General features: G+C 29.3%; 3 protein-coding genes across 4 annotated transcripts; 2 read left to right on the top strand and 1 right to left on the bottom strand.

Moving 5' to 3' along the window:
- The first annotated feature begins 7,530 nt into the window (after positions 1 to 7,530).
- LOC110637656 (noroxomaritidine/norcraugsodine reductase) lies at positions 7,531 to 9,597 on the top strand. 2 transcript variants are annotated; one of them, XM_021787894.2, is made up of 5 exons: positions 7,531 to 7,736; positions 7,819 to 8,026; positions 8,193 to 8,409; positions 8,516 to 8,625; positions 9,196 to 9,597. In XM_021787894.2, exons 1-5 carry the CDS (start codon positions 7,651 to 7,653, stop codon positions 9,373 to 9,375), a joined length of 801 nt encoding a protein of 266 aa, XP_021643586.2. In that variant the 5' UTR covers positions 7,531 to 7,650; the 3' UTR covers positions 9,376 to 9,597. The 2 variants fall into 2 exon arrangements, with proteins under 2 accessions (XP_021643586.2, XP_021643585.2); XM_021787893.2 differs by having other exon boundaries at positions 7,538 to 7,736; positions 8,510 to 8,625.
- Positions 9,598 to 14,698: 5,101 nt separating this feature from the next.
- Positions 14,699 to 16,272, top strand: LOC131169071 (tropinone reductase homolog). The gene is made up of 4 exons (XM_058147690.1): positions 14,699 to 14,755; positions 15,128 to 15,344; positions 15,460 to 15,572; positions 15,969 to 16,272. Exons 1-4 carry the CDS (start codon positions 14,699 to 14,701, stop codon positions 16,167 to 16,169), a joined length of 588 nt encoding a protein of 195 aa, XP_058003673.1. The 3' UTR covers positions 16,170 to 16,272.
- Positions 16,273 to 20,877: 4,605 nt separating this feature from the next.
- LOC131179916 (DNA-directed RNA polymerase subunit alpha-like) lies at positions 20,878 to 21,625 on the bottom strand. Its single transcript, XM_058147093.1, has one exon. It carries the CDS (start codon positions 21,532 to 21,534, stop codon positions 20,902 to 20,904), a length of 633 nt encoding a protein of 210 aa, XP_058003076.1. The 5' UTR covers positions 21,535 to 21,625; the 3' UTR covers positions 20,878 to 20,901.
- Positions 21,626 to 21,704: the final 79 nt, after the last annotated feature.

Here is a 21,704-nt window from a genome sequence, read left to right as displayed (position 1 = left end):
TAAATTTTATGGGTTGTAAAAAGGCTTTTTATTGTTTAATATTTTTTCTCCTCTCCTTTCTTTAGTTTAAGATTTTAGTTGCTCTATTGAAAGTTGTTCTATTATGTCTCAGCTTTCCAACAAGTCAAAATTCATTTCATTTGAAGTTTTCTAGTGCAAGTTATGCTCATTCTAAGTTGTACTGTTCAAATGGTCATTCTCCCAGATTTTAGAATTTCACTTCCAGATTTTGGCCCCAATTCCAACCTCTTCCAGCCAATTCTAGATCAAGTACTCTTAATTAAAATTGTAGTATTATGTCTTAGGTTTATTTTGCAATTGGTTTTACCTTAATTGATTTACCTAGCTCAAGTTATAAGCAAATCAAGCTACTGGACTCAAGCTATCTAGATTCTGCCTTAATACACAACACCACACTCCATCAACTCATTTGGTATCTTCTCAATATATTTCAACAATCATACATCTCAATAGCAATAATATATGCTTAATTGCAATAAATAAGACATAGATAAGAAAATTCCCCAATGTATCATACCCTAACCAAACTTATCAAACTTCAAAATTAAGTTAAGTTCATAGCACTAACCTTTGTGTGCTAGTTTCAATCAACCTTCAAACACCATTTAATTCAATCAAACCTCACTTCCCCTTAGCGTCCAGCTTTTGGCTAGATTTCTTGCTTGAAATATTAGTGTCTTTTCTTCACTTCAAGGATGGATATGGAGGTTTCTCAAGGTTTCCAATAAAATTGATGAAGGGAGGCAAGTGGTTGGAAGCTTGGTGATGATGCTTTAATAGTGGAAGGGAAACAAATGAGAGAAAATGGTGAAGAGGTGGATGGCAGCTTATGGAAAGGAAATGAAGATGATTGACTTTAAATTAAGATAATTAAAATGAGGTGTCCACCATTCATATGTCTTTAGTTTTTAATTAGGTCATGCTTAGGTCATCACGATGTCATAAATTTGGATTTTTTATTTCTCTTCTTTTCTTTACAAATTTTCATTTAAATTTTCATCAAAATTTCTTCATATTTCAATATATAAATTTCACTTAGCTTAATTGATATTTTGATCAAAAATTAACTCTCTAAGTGAAATGACTAAAATGCCCTTTATTGGGTTATGGTTTGTCTTTACCGATTGGCATTGGTTTCCTTGCATTTCCTTGACATTTTCATTTCAGTTAACCCCTTAGTTAAGTCTTAAATAAATGTCTCATTGGGTTCCTCATGAGTTTGGGGTGGCAACTAAATCCACAGTCGCTTCTTAGTAGCTTCTCAGTGAGGTCACTCATCGCTATCAGCTTATACTCATTTAACCCATTTGCATTTTATTTCTTTCATTTTCCTTTAATTTTACTTGATCTTTATTCAACCAATTTATGACTCCTCACTCTAGTTTAAGTGTGGTTCCAGACATTCTGACTGTCCGAACAGACGTTAGTCACCGGAACAGTAGAATGTATGGATCTACCTAAAATGAGGATGTCATAGTTTGTATATATTAAAATAAATAAATTATATTTTTCTTTTAATATATATAACTAAAGCATTTAATCAACATATTGTTATTAATCATTGAGCTAACAAGTGCTGTTTATTTCTTAAGAAAAAAAAACTCAAAAATTTGATAAAAATGCTTTTATCATTCAACTACAAATATTTTGATTATTTGAATTTATTAATTATAAATATATAAAAATATTAATTTTTAATTAAATTTATACTTAAAAATATATAAGTACTATAATAAATATAATAAAATTTGATTATATAATATAATATATTATTAGTTCCTCATTTTAATAAATTATTTATATGATGAACTGAAAATTTAAATTATAAATTATAAATTAAGAAAATAATTTGTAAAAAAAAAAAAGAAAATAATATCTCACATCGTTTTTTCAAGAACTTGAGAGGTGATAATTTTCCCATGAAAGGCAATCCTCATCCCTTGACATTTCAAGTTAAAAAGTGGGTTTAAATATGGGGCTTGCTAATTATATTTTATTTTTTAAAATTATATTTATTTATTTTAAATAATATTTATTATTTGTAGTAATTTAAATAAATTTCATTTAAATTGTAGCAGTAAATAAATATTATATTATTAAAGATAATAAATGCATTTATATTAATAGTTAATGATATGAAGAAATTAATATGAGTTGCAAGATAATTTATTTTTAGAAAATATTATTAAAGAAAAATTTATTTGATTTTAAAAGTAAATTTAGAAATTTTATTATAGATAATTAAGGTCAATTTAATTTGTCATTTAAAATAGATTTAGAGGCAAATAATATAATTTGTTAAAATGAAAAAGGGACTTTTTTTTGTCTCTATAAGTTATTAATATAGACGAATATATTTACCTCTCAAAGTTAAATTAGTGTTAAATATATATTTATTTTCATATTTGTCTCTAATTACATTTAGAGATAGTAGTAAATGGGATAAACAGTTATTTGTCTCTAAAAATATATAAAGACAAATAAATAGCTTTTGAGTAAAAATTTTTAGTAGAGACTATATAATAATTTTAGTGTAATATGTTGATAAATATTGGTTTTAATTATTTTGTTGACTATTTTTTTAAATTATTTTCTTGATTAAATTGATTATTTTAATACGAGAGATTGTGATTTAATTGATAATATTTTTTTAATTATTTTGTTGATTATTTTTAATATTGTTTTGTTGATTAATTTGGATTATCTTGATAATTTTTTTGAGATATTGATTTTGCCAAAAAGTATTTTAATTTTTATTATATTTATTAGAAAAAAAAATGTTGATGGATGTTGAAAGGGTGATTTTAATTAGTTTTTACTATTTTTTAGACAAAAGTAGTTGGTTGATGTTGCAAAAGATTATTTTGATTATTTTAATGCCGTGATTAATATTGTTTTTTATTATTTTGTTGACAAATTTTAATATTGTTTTGCTGATTATTTATGAACTAAAAATTGTTTTTCAGCTATAGGAGAAAAGAAGCGGAACAAGAACAATGAGAGTGCTGGTAACAATAAAGTAAGGATTGTTAATTTAAATTTTTTTTTTAATCTTTTTGATGTTGTGTTTTGTACTATTCACATGTGGGATACAATTTCCTGAGAATTCAGGAAAAGAAGAATTCAATGGGGCTAAGATTTTTTTTTTTTTTAAATAAGTAAACATATTTTATTTGAGAAAAAATTATTATTTAGTTTTTATATTTCAACAAAATTAATTACTTGATTCTTATATTTTAAAAATTATATTATTTAGTTTCTGTAATTTACTTCTATTAAATTATTTAATCTCACTATCAAATTTTTCATTATTCATTCTATTTAAGCTACTGTTTAGTTCATTTATTTTAAAAAAATTTATTAGTTGATCTCTATATTTTAAAAATTACTACTATTTAGTCTCTATATTTTATTGAAATTAATTAGTTAGTATATGTATTTTAAAAATATATTATTAAATAAAAATAAAAATTTTGGTATGTAGAGACTAATTTGAATTTACTTTTTTATTTTTATTTTTAATTCATTTGACATTAAATTTTTTTTCTCTATTAAAAAATGATTTTCTTTGATTTTTTGGAAATCTAAGCAAACTTGTTGTCACGACCCAACCTATGGGCCAGACCGGCACTAAGACCTAGGCTAGCCTAAAGCCCCCGAGGCCCGTAGTAAGCCTAACTATTCCTCAAATCCATAACCATGCCCATAATTTAGGCCCAATATGCATATAAAATAATCTAAATCAAACTGTTATAATTTCACTTTAAGCCGACTTAGCCCAGAAATTTTCAGAAAACTAAAATTAGGGGAGCCCAGCTCAACCCTGTTACCTCATTTACAAACTGTTTAAATACCATACAAATCTTCATTTATTAATCTCAAAATTTTAAATTAACACAATTTCTAACAAGGCCCACACTATTACTAACACATGCGGAGTTCTAGATTTTAAATTTAGAAAAGATAGTAAAATAATTAAATAATCGACGTTAAACCTGCGAGAAAGAAAACAGGTTGCTCTGTAAAACAACTCCTCCTATGGTCTGGAAAAAATATTGAACAGGAGTGAGCGTTCGACTCAGAGAGTAAAATATCAATTTTAACCATAATCTCTATAACTATCTAAAACTAATGCACCCTGTAGAGTGAAATGCAACACCAGCAATAATTTCACATCATAATATCAAAAAGGTAATTTGGAGCACTCACACACCCAATAATAGCAATCATAATATATGGGAGCTGGTCCCCTATACAGCTTTCTTAAATCCAACCTGTGCCAGCGAAGAACTCAGCTCGGACTTCCACTTAATAATCAAATCGGGGTCCCAGCGAAGAACTCAAGCCGTGTCTACCCCCAAGGATCGGGTCCCAGCGAAGATCTCAAGCCGTGTCTACCCGTCCTATCCATAGTCCACACCACATCACACGCACGCCAACACACGCACACTGCTCCAAATTACCACAACAACATCCAAGGCACTTTAACAGTTATGAATGCAACATAAAACGTGCCTAGAGTTTAATTACATAGATACATACATATAAGTGATGCATGGGCATGCTTGAACATATAATAATAGTGAAATTACAATTAAAATTAATATTTTACTCATAGTACACCGATTACTATTGTGGCTGCTGGATGCAGAAAAATAACTGATCTCGATCACCTAATAATTAAATTATAAATTTATTAGTACTAAGTTAGAATAAAACTCTAAAGAGGCAATAGACAGCTTAATTTACGCCGGAAATCCGGTAGAGTTTCCCCTATACCTGGGACCTACCCAACTTGCAAAAAGGCTCAAATAACACTTCTAAATTCAACTCATATCTCATCATCATTATATGGCCCCTTCTAGGCCCTCCAAACCAAGCAATACTCAAAACCTTAAAAATTATGTTTTAGTCCCTATAATTGATATTTTGTAAAAATCCACCCAAACATACTCTAAAAATTCTAAAATTTTGTTCCATGGTCCTTAATAATATTATAAGGCTATTGCAAAATGAATTGTAATTTTCTAATCACCCATGAATATTTTATCCAAGAATTTTACTCGATTCCATAAGTTTCCAACATCTAATATATTCTTAATTCAACCCAATTCAATATTCACATATTTAAACCTCCATCCTCAAGCTTCAACCAATTATATAAAATTTAATTATCTTAATTTCAAATAATCTTATATGCCCATATGCTAAAAATCTAACTAAAATCCATCTATATTTTTCAAAAATATTCTACAATCACTCAAAAATTCAACAAACACCATAGAATATCTCTAAATAATTTTTACTTTTATCATATATTTTTCTTAGAATTTTTCTCCAATTTTTCCTATTTAAGAAACACTGTATTTATGCTCCACAGACAGAGAAATAATAAAAATTATCTTACCCGAAGTTTATCTATGTCTCAAAAATTCCAAAAATTTATGAGGAAGCCTCTGGAAGTTGAATCATCTCCATAGCCCACCGTAGCCACCGCCGGAACCACCGCGCACGGTGACCGGCCCCCGGTCGCCGGCGACATTTGCCAGATCTGATCATACCACCATGTTCCTCTCCTCTTCCTCAGTCCCTAGGTGGTCTCGGATCATCGATTCAACGGTCGGATCGTCCTAGATCTGACGAAAAAGCTTGAAAAACCCAAAACTTCTCTCCTCCATATCTCACTCATTCGACCTCCATTTGCTGCAAAATTGGTATCAAAAGAAAGCTCTCGGAACAAGCTTTCCAACGCCACCTGAATCGCCTCGATCGGACTTCGGATGAAGCCGGAATCGCGTTGGAAAGCCGTTGCCCACTGTGCCCGCGTTTTCTCTCTCTTCTCCCTCTCATGCCGCAGTTTCTGGTGGCTCTTGCCGTCGCCGGAGGTTCGCCGGCCGGGTGGGGAGCCGCTTGGGAGGTCACCGACCGGTCACCGGAGAAAGAAAGAAGAAGAAGAGAGGGGAGGAGAGGAGAGAAGAGAAAATGGAGAGGGGGGGTTCCTCCTCCCGTTTTTGAAATTTTTTTTTTTTTTAAAAGGCTGGCTGTGACAGTGGAAACCCACTGTCACACGCCAAAACCCCATCATTCTTTTTTTTTTTTTTTTCTGAATGTTACAATTGTTAACTTTTTTGTAGAGACAGCTTATACCGTTTTCATTAACAAATAAAAATAAAGAGAAAATAAGGAGGAGAATGACGTAGATATAGAGGAGGAAAAACATGAAGAGAGAGAAATAAGAAAAGATAAAAAATAAATAAAGGGAAAAGAATTAGGATATTTTTTATATAAAAAATAGTATATGACTAAATAGTTAAAAGAGTTAAATTATAAAGATTAACTAATGTATTTTTTCTAAAACATATGGATTAATTAATTAATTTTATTAAAATATAGAAATTAAATAGTAGTTTGATCAGTATTAACTAGCAAAATAATTAATGAAAGAATAAAATAATTTAATAAAAATAAAATATATAAACTAAATAATATATTTTTTAAAATATAAAAATTAAATAATTAAATTTATTAAAATATAAAGACAAACAAATAGTTTACCTTTGTTTAAATAAAAAGAGACGTTCACAACATCTAGACCACAAAAACTAGCAATTGAAGGAGAAGAATAACTCCCCTCAGCCAATAACGGATTTTTTTTTTTATTAAATTCATAATTTTCACGTTAGAATTGAAAGTAATATTTAAATAAAATATTCTTAATAATATGACTTTATAATATAAATTTCTAATTTTATTGATAAAATTCACTTAAATTAATTTAAGAAGAGTAATTTAATATTTAATATTAAGGAATTTTTTACAAAGTCAACCACGACAGAGAATTTCAAACGATGGAGAGATGGTTTAATGGTCATTGTAAGAAGAATTGACAAGTAATATAATCTATATGTCATTACTGTTGACAATTATTTTGTTTAATTGCATTGCTCAATTTCAATATTATTTATTGCCATTTTTTTTTCGGATTTTCAATATTACTTACGGCCAATTTTCATAATTTTAAAAATATGTACTTGAAAATTTTTTAAAAAATAAAATTCAAATATATAGGCAAAAAAATTTTTTGTAAAATTAATTGGCGACAAGAAATTTAAAAACAGAAATATTTTGCTTTTCTATTATTAAATAAAATTAGCAATTAAATTCTTTATTTTAGAAATGAAAACTTCCGTTCCTAAATTATTTTATTTTTTTAGTGATTCCCTTCAAGTGTGGTTAATATTTTAAAGGCCACATTTCATACCAACTTTAGTGCGATTTTAAAAATTATTTTGACATTAAATTTAATATATTTTACTTATAAATACTCTAAAATAATAAAATAATTTTTATAAATTATTTTTTAATAATATTTGAAATCAAGCCTAATTGAAAAAGAAAAAAAAGAAAATTCACATACTTAACAAAGCTTTCTGACTCAGTCATATACACCTTCGTAGCAAGTAGCAAGAATTTTCCAAGAAACAAAATATAAATAGCTAATCCATGACACCATATTACCAATATCTAAAAGTACATTTTCGATAAAACGGTATACTATCTTCAATCAAGGTATCTGTTATTTACTGCGTTAAGGGAAAAGACACGCACACACCCACTCAGAGAACGATCATGGCGGATGTAGTCAATTTTAAGGAAAAGAGATGGTCCCTTAAGGGAATGACAGCTCTGGTTACTGGAGGCTCCAGAGGCATTGGGTGATTTACCCTTTTATTTTTTTTCTTTTCTTTTACTTAAGGTTTCTTCTTTTACTAATAATCAGTGGCTTTATGTGTTTAGGCATGCTATAGTAGAAGAATTAGCAGGATTTGAGGTTGCAGTGCACACATGTTCACGCAACCAAACGGAGCTTGATCAATGTTTGCAAGAATGGAAAAGCAAAGGTTTCAAAGTAACTGGGTCTGTATGCGACGTGTCTCATCGAGACCAAAGGGAGAAACTCATGGAAACTGTCTCCTCCATCTTTCATGGAAAGCTCAACATTCTTGTAAGCTTAAGTAAATCTACCTTTAAATCTTATAGAAATTAAAGAGTCTAGAATTTGTCAATGGAAGAACATAAATTACCAGAAGCTTTTATTTTCATTTTTTTTAAATTGCTTTTGATTCATAAACTTGAGAGAGAGTTTAAAAGCTAGAATTCTGGTTTTATAGGTGAATAACGCTGCAAAAGGGATGCCCAAAGCTGCTGTAGAGTATACTGCTGAAGACATCTCCAGGATAATGAGCACCAATTTTGAGTCAGTTTTTCATTTTTGTCAACTTTCATATCCTCTCTTTAAGGCATCTGGATATGGAAGGATTGTAAATATTTCCTCCAATTCCAGCGTGGTGGCTATCCCTTCTGTCTCTGTCTATGAAGCCTCTAAAGGTTTTTTTTTTAATCTTATTTTATTTTATTTTATTTTCATTGGAGACTAAACTACTGATGAGAATTTACCTAAAGAAGTCAAATAGTTTACTTTGCTTAGGTGCAGTAAATCAAATCACAAAGAACTTGGCATGTGAGTGGGCTAAGGACAACATTCTCGTTAATGCAATTTCTCCAGGTCTAATCAGAACTCCTGTCATTGAAACTGGAAAGCAGGTTTAGAAACTGCACTTTGATTTTAATAATTTCCTTCGCATGTACAATTTCCTATTTCAATTGCTTTTGGTTAAACTATCTTTCTTCTATGCCATATGGAACATGCGATAGAGAAGAATAACAATATCCAGAAAAAATGTCTATTTATTATACTGCAATTCACAAGAAATTTTAGAACACAACTATTGTATGTATAACAGTGGCATTATAAATATTGATTATATGGTGATTTTTATGTGAGTTTTATCATAATCAATTATTAAATCTATTTGATATATATATATATATATATATATATATATATATATATATATATATATATATATATATATAACGATTACATGTAATTATTTCTCTTCAATTCACGCCCTATTAAGTAGCAAAATATCTTACCAAATTGTTTTAATTAATATATTATCATGCTAGGGTGAAAAATGATCTTTCTTCCTTATTCTAACCATTGAATAATTAATAATTAGTATCTAAGCCTAATCATCATCATTATCATGTTATTATTATTGTTAGTGTTATGTAGAGCTCCAACTTAGATCTTGATTCCACTTTTTGCAGGATTATCCTGAAATTGCAAAATTTTTTAATAGATATATAAGTCAAACTCCAATTTCTCGGATTGGAGAGCCCTACGAGATTGCATCAATGGTGGCATTCCTTTGCTTTCCTACTGCTTCATTTATCACCGGTCAGGTCATTGTTGTTGATGGAGGATTCACCATCAATGGTTTCTGCTAGCCAAACAATAACTAAACCTCTATTTTCTATTCAAGATCTAGCTATAAAGATATATAAATAAGGTTTAAGGTCCATGAGAAACCAAGATTATTTACAAATGTCTTCATTTTGCTGTCGCTGTTGTTGATTTCTTTGTTGTAATAAACAAAAGTCCTTGTCGGATGATATGTTTTTTTAACAAAAGGCATTCTAGATTAATGAAATTTTATGTTTAGTATCCTATGTATTGAGTGTAAAATTCAAGATTTGGAAATTAATAACCCAATTTTAATAGAATTAATCTCGCACACTTCATATAAATTTATATATATGTCAAATATTAATTTTTAAATGCATCTCATAAGATTCTCTAAAATTCATAATTTCAACAAATCCATGAATTCTTGCACATAATGCGTTTGTTTGATGGTAAATTTAATTGAGATATTTGAAATTTTTTTATATTCATTTTGATATGTCGGTTTTAGATTTGACACGATATTATTAGATAATTTTATTTTTTATAAAAATATATTATTAATTTATTAAATCACTTTTTATCTCACTTAATTATTTATTATATAAATATTTATTATATTTAATAAAGATAATGGATAAAATTAAAAAAATTAATAATTTTTAATTTTTTAAATATAATATATAATTTTTTTAAAAAAATAATAAAATTAGTTAGCCACAAAAAGAAATGTGAACGTAAGAAGAATTAAAACGTGTAGGACCGACAAGTGGTGGAGATAAGAAGTGATAAGAATCCAAATTGTGTTACGGGCGCCAGCCTAACCTTATCCCCGTAGCTCAAAGGAGAACCTCAAAATTCCATTTCGATTTATTTGATTCAAAATAATTTATAATTATTTTAATTTATACAAAATCAATCAAATTTAAACAATTCGTATATTAATGATTATTTTGACATTGTGTACGAACCGACGTAAATTTAATTTGTTTAAATTAATTTGATTAAATTTATTTGATTCAAGAATATTAAATTAATAAAAATTAATTTATCTAAAACAATTAAAATTTTGATTCAACACTCTAATAGATTCGATTATATTTTAGCATAATCATATAGCTTCAATTTGTCATCCCAAGACAAATTACTGAATTTCAATTTCTATTCATCGATATTGCCTAGCTAATTCATAGACATTTAGCGAGGAATAACAACAAGTCGAATTTTTACAAGAGTTCAAGTTAACCGAATTTTAATAAAATAAATTTAAATAATATACAATCGGATTTAAGTTTAAAAAATAATATTCGTAAAAAAGAATAAATTGATTTCTTCACTTTTTGTCATTCTCATAAAATAAAAGCACCTAAAAAACAAAATAAACAAATTCTCAAAGTAAAATAGAAATTAAAAATAAAAATACCCAAATTAACCAAACAAATAATTATTCGATATCAAACAAAAATCAAATCCCTAGCAATAGCACAAAAAACTTGATGTTTAAGTATCCGTAAGTATATGGGCCATATCAAGTGATAAATTGATAAGTCAAGTATCGTTCCACGAGAATTTGCGTTTGATTACCAAACTATGAATAAAGTAATTATTTGGGCTAATGATAATAGAAATAAAATGTAAATTCAAATAAGTTTAGTAAATTTGGTTAATCTAAATAAAATAAATAAGGAGCAAAGCAATAAATTCCTAATTTAGATGCAATTAAACTAAATTAATAATGAGTAATTAAAATTAAAGGCTAATTAATGGAAAAAATGATTCCAGAGTTGGGGTTTACGTATGAATTAATTGGGTTTTATCTTGGTTCATTCAATTTTAAGAGAAAATAGAATTTGAAGGTAATTGATTCTAAAATCCTTTAATATCGTTTTAAACAAACCAAAGAGTATTTTAAAAAAACCAAATCTACTTTCGTACGATATTTGATTCACTTAAAACCCATCAAGTTTTGTAACCAATCAATGAATCCTCTTAAATCTCTATTTTATTTCTAAATCTAGGTGATTTTAAGTTCTAATCCTTGACTATCTTTCAATGATTTTCAACTTTCGATCCTTTAATCAAATATTAAGATAATACCCAATGGATACTAGCATTAGGCAAGTAAATAGGCACACAAGGAAAAGAATCAAAACTCATATTTATATAAAATCTAAAATAAACCAGTCCAAATCTATAAATTAATCTAAACCATGATTCCTAACTCTGAAATCTAAAGATTCTGCTCACTCATGTTGATATTTACAAGAGTAAATGGTAAAAAAGTATAGAAAAAAATGATAAGGGACTAAAAATAGAAAAACCCAAGTAGAAGAATCCAAAATCTCAAAATTCTAGAGCTTTCAAAAATAGTGGCAGCAGCTCCTCTGTCCAGGATTAATGGCATTTTTCCTCCTTTTTTATATTTGTGATTTTCTTTCCGTCTTACTTCTTAATTGAAAAACTAAAAATGATGCTTTTATATGGTCCCAAAAGTTGTCCTAAAGTAGGTCTAAAAATGGATAAGAGCCGATTAATGAATAGGAGATGAGGTGTAAAAATTTTCAGGTCAGCAAAACTTTTCACGTTCTGAATTGCCTACTGATGATATTGCTTACCTTAAGCAACATTTTCAATAAATTTCGGGTTTTGCATAGCCTGTTTGCATAGGGTAAGCAACATCTTAAGCAAATCTCAGCAGATTTTGTGTAGCAATGAGTTTTTCACTTATGCTTGACTTCTAACTTGATCCGAGCCATGCCTTAAGCACTGCGATATACTCTAAGCGAGATCTCAAGCAGCTTCTCATGCAAATTTCGACAAGTTTGAGGTTAAAAATTCTGAATATGCTGGAATTAAGCTATGCTTGACTTGCGACTTGCTTCAGGTCATAAGCTAAACAGTGTGACATACCATAAGCAACATCTTAAGCAAGATTTCAAGCAAATCTCGACAAATTTAATTTTCTAAAACTTGATTTTTTCAACATTTTTCCGTACTTAAAGACTTCAAATTTCTTCAAATCATCTTCTAATGCATCGTGAACCTTCAATTTACCACAAAACTTATTAAAAATATTTAAATTATAAAAATTAAATATAAAATAACCAAAATTAACAAATAAGCTAAAATAAATTTAAAAATATAAAAAGTACTTAATTATAAGGATAAAATAAATGTAAAACCATCCTAAAATGTCTATATGAAATGAGTGTAACATTAAAATAATCAACTACTTTAATTATATTTTCAATGAATACTACCGTTTAAAAAGGTGCTTTTTGACATTGTTGGTTTCAATTTAAGTTGTTGATTGGACAACTCTTAAATTAAGAGGACATTATTGCATTTAAGAAGTAGTTGAAGTCAAATTTATTGAATGTGGTTGTAAATGGGTAGCTTCTGCCTTTGTCTGTGCAATTGTCAATTTGATTACCTCCATCAACCCGAAGTTTTGGGCAAAAGTCTTATTTTTTAATGAGTTGTAGTTGTCCCCGTTTTCCATTATGTTGTTTTTATTGAATTCCACATTTATAGGCTTTCCGTGCATGTTTATTATTTGGTAAATGTCCTTATCTTTTGAATTTGTTGTTGTCGTGTGAACATAAATTAGGTTTGCCCATTAGCTTGGTAGATGGGACGAAAAAGTAATTACAAATTAGGATGCAAATTGCTCTTGGTTTAATAATTCTGTGATCAAATATTTTTTTAGAGAAATTAATTAATTAAAATTTCATCCATTAAATTCAAATCAATACAAATAGTAAGAGAATATGATCTTTTTCTTAAGACTAAATGTAACATAAATTGTTATAGATAACAAAGCGGAGTTGTTCAATTTTAGATGAAATTCTATCAAAATAAATTAAAAGGTGTATAGTAGAACAACTTTGTGGATCTTTTATACCTGATCTAATTATTCAGAAGCTTGTTGCATATGATGAATATAACAAAATTGAACCATTAATTCCATTGAAAAAACAGGCCATTCAAGATAGAGACAAACATTAACTTCAACAACAATTAACAAAATGTCTCTCAACCAAGAATTATCAGATTGTTTGATAAACTTTAAAGCATAAACTCCAGTATTAAGAATCAGATCATTGAGAAGAGAGAAATGATTATTCATATATATATATATATATATATATATATATATATATATATATATATATATATAACAAAACAAAGAAATAGGGGGTTTTACCAATCATGAGATAAGGATGGCAACAGGTTGGGTTTTTGTGGATACTAGATTCAATCGAACTCTAATAGAATATGTTTTGATAGTATATAATCGAGTTTGTGATGAATTCGGATTTGAAAAATATTACTCGTGATGGGTTCGGATTTTGTATATTGAGTATCCGTTACTCAAACTCATTTATTTTAAATACTTCATTAAATATAAATTATATTTTTTATAATAATATTTATAAATTTATATTTTATTTTAAATAAAATAGAATTAAAATATTTTATGAAATTATTAAATTTTTAAAATATAAATTAGTAATAAAAAAATAATTTTTTATGTAGATTATTAATTAAGATATATAAAATTAAAACAATTCAGGTATTTTTCTGACAATGATAATAAGGTTTAAGACATGTTTGATAGTTGATAATAAATTTTAATCAAATTTAAGAAGACTTGAGTTTTAAAAATATTAATTAAGTTCAAATTCAGATAGAGTGATTTTCATAAGTATTTTATTTGTTATCATCCTTAACCTATCACACAATTAAATTTAAAGGGATTTTTTTTAGGGTTAGATGATAAAATGATTTCGTAGGTACTTTACTTATTATCATCCATGGCTCATAGAGTTTTAAAAACGGTTACGTGTACCTGATGGTTTTATTTTAGTTTCTATGGTCAAATATTTTAGTTAGTTATAATGAAAAAAAAGAAGTATAAAGCAAGTGTTATTTCCTTAAAGAATCTCTATAATTGTTTCAATTTTCTAACACTTCTAGTAATTGCTTTTGAAATTAAGAAAAAGGTATTTATTTTTTAAGAGAAATTAATTACAAATATTTCATTCTTAAGAAGAAAAAAGCAATAATTTAAAAATATTTTTTCTTAGAGTACCGACTCTTGGATTTTAGTAAGGCCGTAACTAGAATTTTAGTTTTTAGGAGAGGTGGCCACAGGCTGACGGTCCACATTAATTTAGTCATGAGAATGGTGTTCATTTAATCTGGTGGGAAATGTATAAAATTGATTTGTTAATACCATTTATCATAATGAAATAATTAATAATTTTTAATTAATTAAAGTTAATTTTGAAGTTGGAGCGTTGAATTTTCAATTAAAGTGTTATTAATAAAAAAATAAAAAAAAAGTCAATCTCTTTTAAATTAATGGCGACAGGCTTACAATATCCACAAGAGTATGCTACTACTTATCCAAACGAAATGGTCACACAACAATTATTAGAGCGATCAGAAATCAAAGTCCACTTTTTCCAGCAGCTTCACTCAAAAGATTTCTTTGATCAGCTAAAATTAAAAAAAAAAAAAAATAGTCCATTATTTTTTTAAAGATTATTCTATTATACTAAAATTATTTTTAAATAAAAGATTTTAATTGTATTTATTTATTTATTTATTTTCTTTGAGAAGATTATGTTGTGCTTATCTTATATATTAAATTTTTTATTCAAAAAAAATTAAGTGATTTTGAAAAACCCATTTTCTTTTCTTTTTTTTTCTTTAAATCTATTTATTTTGATACAAAACTTAATTGGGAGACTTAAATTACATGATTAAGAGTTATATATGTTTTAATAGGTCAATAACGCTGGGATAGCTCTAGCTAAAGAAGCAGTGGAGATAAGTCCTGAAGACATATCCTTCGTAATTGGAATCAATTTTGAGTCTTGTTATCATCTGTGTCAACTTTCACACCCTCTCTTAAAGGCATCAGGAAATGGAAGCATTATCAATATTTCTTCCATTGTAAGCATTGTTGCTACTTCTCAATCAGCTATCTACGCAGCTTCTAAAGGTTTGTTATAATAACTGTATATATATATTCAATTTAACTAATTTTTCATTATTTTATTTGTTTTTTGGAACATTAAGAACTGATATATATATATATATATATTATGAACTGACAGGAGCATTGAATCAAATCACCAAAAACCTGGCATGTGAGTGGGCAAAGGACGTGATTCGCGTTAATGCAATTTCACCAGGGCTAATTAAAACCCCATTCGTGGAAAATCTAACGGTAATTGAACCTGCTCAGTGCTTCGCCTCCTCACCTATATATATATATATATGAACAATTTCTCTGCAAAGCGATGAGAGTACATACATTAGCTATTTCCAAAACCCATAAATATAAGATGTTTTGTGCATTTAATCACTCTTATATCCACACATAATTATATAGATTAGGCATTCTCAGTGCAAAATTTATGACTGAGGGACCATCAAAATTATCTCTAGACGCCTGCTAGGCCTACAAAATTTATGACTTAAAGACACCTTGCACTGAGCCTTCCTAAGGTTTGGCCTTGTCAATCTTCGTTTCTATTGTATGTTTCAACTTTCAAGAATAGATTCATGTACAAAGAGAGAAAGAGGTACACATATTTTATGGTTAATTTTCTCTTTTTTGCAGGAAAGTCCTGAACTGGCTGATTATATATATCGATTACTTTGTAGAATCCCTATGTCTCGGTTTGGAAAGCCTAATGAGATTTCATCAATGGTGGCGTTCCTTTGCTTCCCTACTGCTTCCTATATAACTGGTCAGGTTATTACTGTTGATGGAGGATTTACGGTGAATGGATTTTGCCTTCCAAATAATAAAATTAGATAAATCTTTCTAGTTTGTAAAGAAACCAGATAGTAGACCTAAATAATTAAGGTTTCAGTCTGTAATGAAATCAGATTGTAATTTTTTTGTATTGTATATCATTAATTAATTTAATTATATTGTTGCTTATATTGTTTTAAAATAAGCATGTTGATGCAATATTTTGTTTATTGAGTATCCGTAGTTTATGTTAGCATAGTAAACTATGGATCAAGAGTTCAATTGCATGCAAAAACCGGATTTTGTATCACTAGTATAATTACATAATTACATTCAAAAAATGAATTATCCATCTAATCATAGGCTAAGTGTTGCCTTAATCTTAATGATTATCGAAGAAAATATTTGCAGAAAAAAAAAAAAAGAGAAACTTTCCACTTCAATATTGAGCACCACACCTTGCACAATAAGAGCACCCAATGAAGTACCACCTAGCAACTTTTGAAGCTGCAAAGAATAGAACCAAATATGTAGCTCTTGCTAGACCAGAAACTTTTTGTAGTTAAGGGAAAACCAAAACAAAAACGTCAATTAAAGTTTTTGCCTTGCCTTCAACCTTGCGATTCATGCAAAAACATTGCAAGCCAAATTGCATGCGGTTGATCCACATACCAAAATCCAGCATGCATGAGAGATGATGGGAATAGCTTCCCATGATCTGCCAAAAACCTACAAATTAAGGGAAGTTGTTCTCTTGTGCCAACTGAAAATGGCCTCCTCATAGAAGGCTTGGAGTTCAAGTCACAAGCTTAGGTCTTGGCCCATTATGGGTTGATTCGAGCCCTTATTTTATCATCTCCCATTCACATATGATGGGATTAGCTCTTTTCTCAATTACTGTAATTTTCATACTTAACAAACATATCATATAACTAATGCATATTTTGAGATTTCAATTGTAATATACCTATGAGGATAATATAACTTCTCGATTTATTACTAGGCAACAATTTAATACCTACACCAAAGCGTAGTCAATTTTTAATAGTCGATTTCTTTACAAAGGAATAATGGTCTTTAGTCATACTTAAAAAATCTTTACACACAAATTTTGGAGAAAAAAAAGGGACTAACGAGAAACTACTCATTCTCTCCATCTACATCATCATTTCTTCTCTCTTCCCTTATTTTCTCTCTTTAATTTCCTTTTTGGAGTTCGATCGTGCAATTTCTTTTTTTTTTTTTTTCTGTATTTCTGGAATATGAGTGTGCGACTTGTTATAATTTATCCTATTGATAGTACAGAGAGTTGGTCTGTCATCTTGATAGAGATGATTTTTTACCTCGTCAGGTATTTATTCTAGTATCCTTTATTCTAGTATCTGGAGCACGGAATATATGAAATAGATTACGAAGTATTAGAACTATGATTCATACTTAATATTCAGATCCCGTGACCGGACTCCAAAAAATTTCAAAGAGTTAGAAGGTATAAATTGAAAGATTTTTCTTCTTTTAAACTTTTAATTTATGTTTGATCAAAGGATAAACCTTTCTTTGGATTTTTACTCATTATATTTATATTCATTGAATAAGTGATGATACAACGGTTCTTACTCAAGGAATCTTTAGTTTGAGGGTTTTATTAAATTATCGTGGTTCTAGTATGAATCTGAGGTTTCAATCGATTTATAGGATCTTAACAAGAAAATTCTTAGCAATAAGATTGCGTTACATACAAATAAAAATACTAAATCAAGGAAAAATATGGGTAAATAGAAGATTCAAGAGGCCTGTAACAATCAACACCAAGAGATGAGTGAGCCGACTTGATATTTTGGCGTTATAACCACAAAGAAGAGTTTTCGGGTTTTTCTTTTTTCGTATCGTCATCTTCAGAGAAAACTGTTGAATCATAGGATTAAGAAGTTTATATTACACATATCTGTTTCAACTGGTATTTGGGTGGTTCTGTTTGAGCCGTACGAGATGAAATTCTCATATACGGTTCTCGGAGGGGGAGTCCTTTTGGTTTACCTATCTCAATAAAGTCTATGATTGGTTCGAAGAACGTCTCGAGATTCAGGCAATTGCAGATGATATAACTAGTAAATATGTTCCTCCCCATGTCAACATATTTTATTGTTTAGGAGAAATTACGCTTACTTGTTTTTTAGTACAAGTAGCTACGGGGTTTGCTATGACTTTTTACTACCGTCCGACCGCATCGAGGCTTTTGCTTCGTTTCAATACATAATGACCGAGGCTAACTTTGGTTGGTTAATTCGCCGAGGCATCGATGGTCGGCAAGTATGATGGTTTTAATGATGATCCCGCACGATTTCGTGTATATCTCATCGTGGCTTTAAAAACCTCGTGAATTGACTTGGGTTACGCGTGGTTCTTGTATTGATCGCATCTTTTGGTGTAACTGGTTATTCCTTACCTTGGGACTAAATTGGTTATTGGGCGGTCAAAATTATAACAAAGCGTGTTTAAGCTATTCCTGTAATAGGATCGCCTTTGGTGGAGTTATTACGCGGAAGTGCTAGTGTAGGACAATCCATTTTGACTCGTTTTTATAGTTTATACACTTTTGTATTACCTCTTCTTACTGCCGTATTTATGTTAATGCACTTTTCCATGATACGTAAGCAGGGTATTTCAGGTCCTTTATAGAGAATACAGAATATAATAGAGAATATAAATTCTAGATATTTGTAATCAACCATTGATCGTTTGGGGGAGGAATAATAGTATTTCATTGCTACAAATATGGATTATTGAAAAGAATAAGACATGTATTTGGATATTTCCCTTCAACTCCAAAAAATTGTGTTTTTTATTTGACATGAATAGTTGAAGTGAATTCTCTAAGAGAAAAATGGATTATGGGAATGTGTGACTTGGACTATTGATTTAGCCGTGCGGATGTATGCCTTTATCCGCCACATTGGAATTAATAACCAAATGTGTCTTTGTTCTAACCACTGCGTAAGCCCCATACAAAGGATAGGCTGGTTCACTTGAAGAGAATCTTTTCTATGATCAGATCTAATCATGTTGTGCATGAACAGTTCAGAAACCCAAAGAGAATAAGTGATGTGGTAGAATCTATATTCTATTTTAGCTATTTTACTTATTTATACTTAGTTTTATTTTATTTATTTAACATTTAATTAATTACTATTACTTAATACTTTATAGTATGGAAATGCAGTCATTTTCTTTGCATTGACCCGATTTATGATACTATTGGAGTGAAGTGAAATAAGGGATTTAAAGAATGACTGGGGCTAAACTATATTAGTAACAAGTAAATCCTTTGTATGTAAAAAGTCTCGATATTTTTTTGAGATAAAGGCCAATCGATAGGTCTGAGACGACCCAAAAAGTACTTGATCATGATCACCTTTTAGGCCTACTTGGGTATTGAGCATTTACCTGTAAGAACGAATTCCTTGCAATGGATAATTGCGCCTCGGAAAAAGGAATCCACTAATTTTTATTACATAACATTTTTTATTACATAACATAAAATCATTCATATATGTGTAGACATGGCTAACATATAGATATAGATTTTATAAATATAGATTTTATAACATCTAGACATACAAGATTTTTTTACATGGGTCTCTTTGATTCGTTTGATTCTTGCTCGAGCCGGATGATGAAAAATTATCATGTCCTATTTCTTTCGAGGATGGATCTATAAGAATTCACCTCTCCCAATAACAAAAACTGACTTGAATGATCCTGTATTAAGAGCTAAATTGGCTAAGGGAATGGGTCATAATTATTACGGAGAACCCGCATGGCCCAATGATCTTTTATATATTTTTCCAAAGAGTAATTCTAGGAACTATTGCATGTAATGTAGGATTAGCGTTCTAGAACCATCAATGATTGGTGAACTCATGATCCCTTTGCAACGCCTTTGGAAATATTACGAATGGTATTTCTTTCCGTATTTCAAATACTTCAGATGCACTCCAATAAGTTATTAGGTGTTCTTTTAATGGTTTCAAGACTGCAGGATTATTAATGCACCTTTTTGGAGAATGTTAATAAATTCCAAAATCCATTTAGTCGTCCAGTTGCGACAACCGTCTTTTTGATTGGTAGTGTGGTAGCCCTTTGGTTAGGTATTGGAGCAACATTACCTATTGATAAATCCCTAACTTTAGGTCTTTTTCAAATTGATTCAATTGTAAAATAAAATATCATGACGTGTATATCTAGGGAATAGTCGCTTCAAAGTGAATTCTCCCTAGATAACATCCATTCAATTAAAATTTTGATCTATTTCGCGAATATATGGATTTGTGCTAAAGATTCAAAATTCATTTGCATCTTCTTTAGAAAAAAAAAAGATGAAAATGAATATAAATCCAATGGATTTATATTTTATTCTTTGGTAAATCAATTGCGAAATGTTTTTCTATTTCTAGAATACCCAATATATGTTTTACATCGTCTATGCGAAAATGTTCAATTTTCATAAGATCTTCTTGACTCTTTTTCAAAAGATCCGATAATGTATGTATATTGGACCTTTTGAGGCAATTATAGATCTTAGGAGTCAATTCTGATTGGTCAATAAAAATGTATTTCAATGCTATTTCTTTTTTATTTTTTCTTAATTTAGTCAATCTATCATGAAAAGTAAAAAGGGGTAATGTAACTTTGTGTTGATTTTTTTCTAAATGTAAGTTTTCTTCTTCTGCATGTAGAAAAGAAATAAAAAAATCAATCAAATTCCGGGAGGCTTCGTGAAGTGCTTCTTTAGGAGTTAAACTTCCATTTGTCCATATTTCGAGAAAAAGTATCTCTTGCTTTTCATTCCCATTTCCATAAGAATGAACACTATGATTCGCATTTCAATGTGCATGAATACAGCATCTATAGAATAACTTCCGTCTTGAACTTGAAAGTTATTTGTTGGTTTTATACGATAGCCGCGATTCCTCTCGATTTGTAATCCAATACACAAATCAATTGCTTCCGTTAGGCTAGCGATATGCTGTGTATTATCAAAGATTTCCACAAAAGGCGGTAAGATGATGTCTTGAGCAGTTACATATCCAGGACCCTTGACACAAATAGATGCGTTACAAGTTCCATACAAATTGCTTCTTAATACAATTTCTTTCAAATTCATTAAAATTTCATGTATTGATTCTTGAATACCTGCTATAGTAGAAAATTCTTGTGGTATTTTCTCAGATTTTACACGTGTGATACATGTTCCTTCTATTTCTCCAAGCAAAGCTCTTCGCATCGCAATGCCTATTGTGTCAGCTTGGCCTTTCATAAGAGGAGACAGAATAAAGCGTCCATAATAAAGACGTTTATTATCGGTTCTTGATTCAACACATTTCCACTGTAGTGTCCGAGTGGATATTGTTACTTTCTCTCGAACCATAATAATATTGAAATTGTTGAATTATTTATTTCTCTTGAAATCTCTTCAATATTTTTTTTTACACGCGCCTTTTTTTAGGGGGTCTGCAGCCATTATGTGGCAGAGGGGTTCCCGGACGAAACTTAATAGTATACTACTTCTGCGAATAGCTCTTAATGCCACATCTCGTC

The sequence above is a fragment of the Hevea brasiliensis genome, chromosome 5 (assembly GCF_030052815.1).
Source record: "Hevea brasiliensis isolate MT/VB/25A 57/8 chromosome 5, ASM3005281v1, whole genome shotgun sequence".
Taxonomy (NCBI): Eukaryota; Viridiplantae; Streptophyta; class Magnoliopsida; order Malpighiales; family Euphorbiaceae; genus Hevea; species Hevea brasiliensis.
Note: the sequence above shows the minus strand (reverse complement) of the source record. Positions and strands in the feature narration are given on the sequence as shown.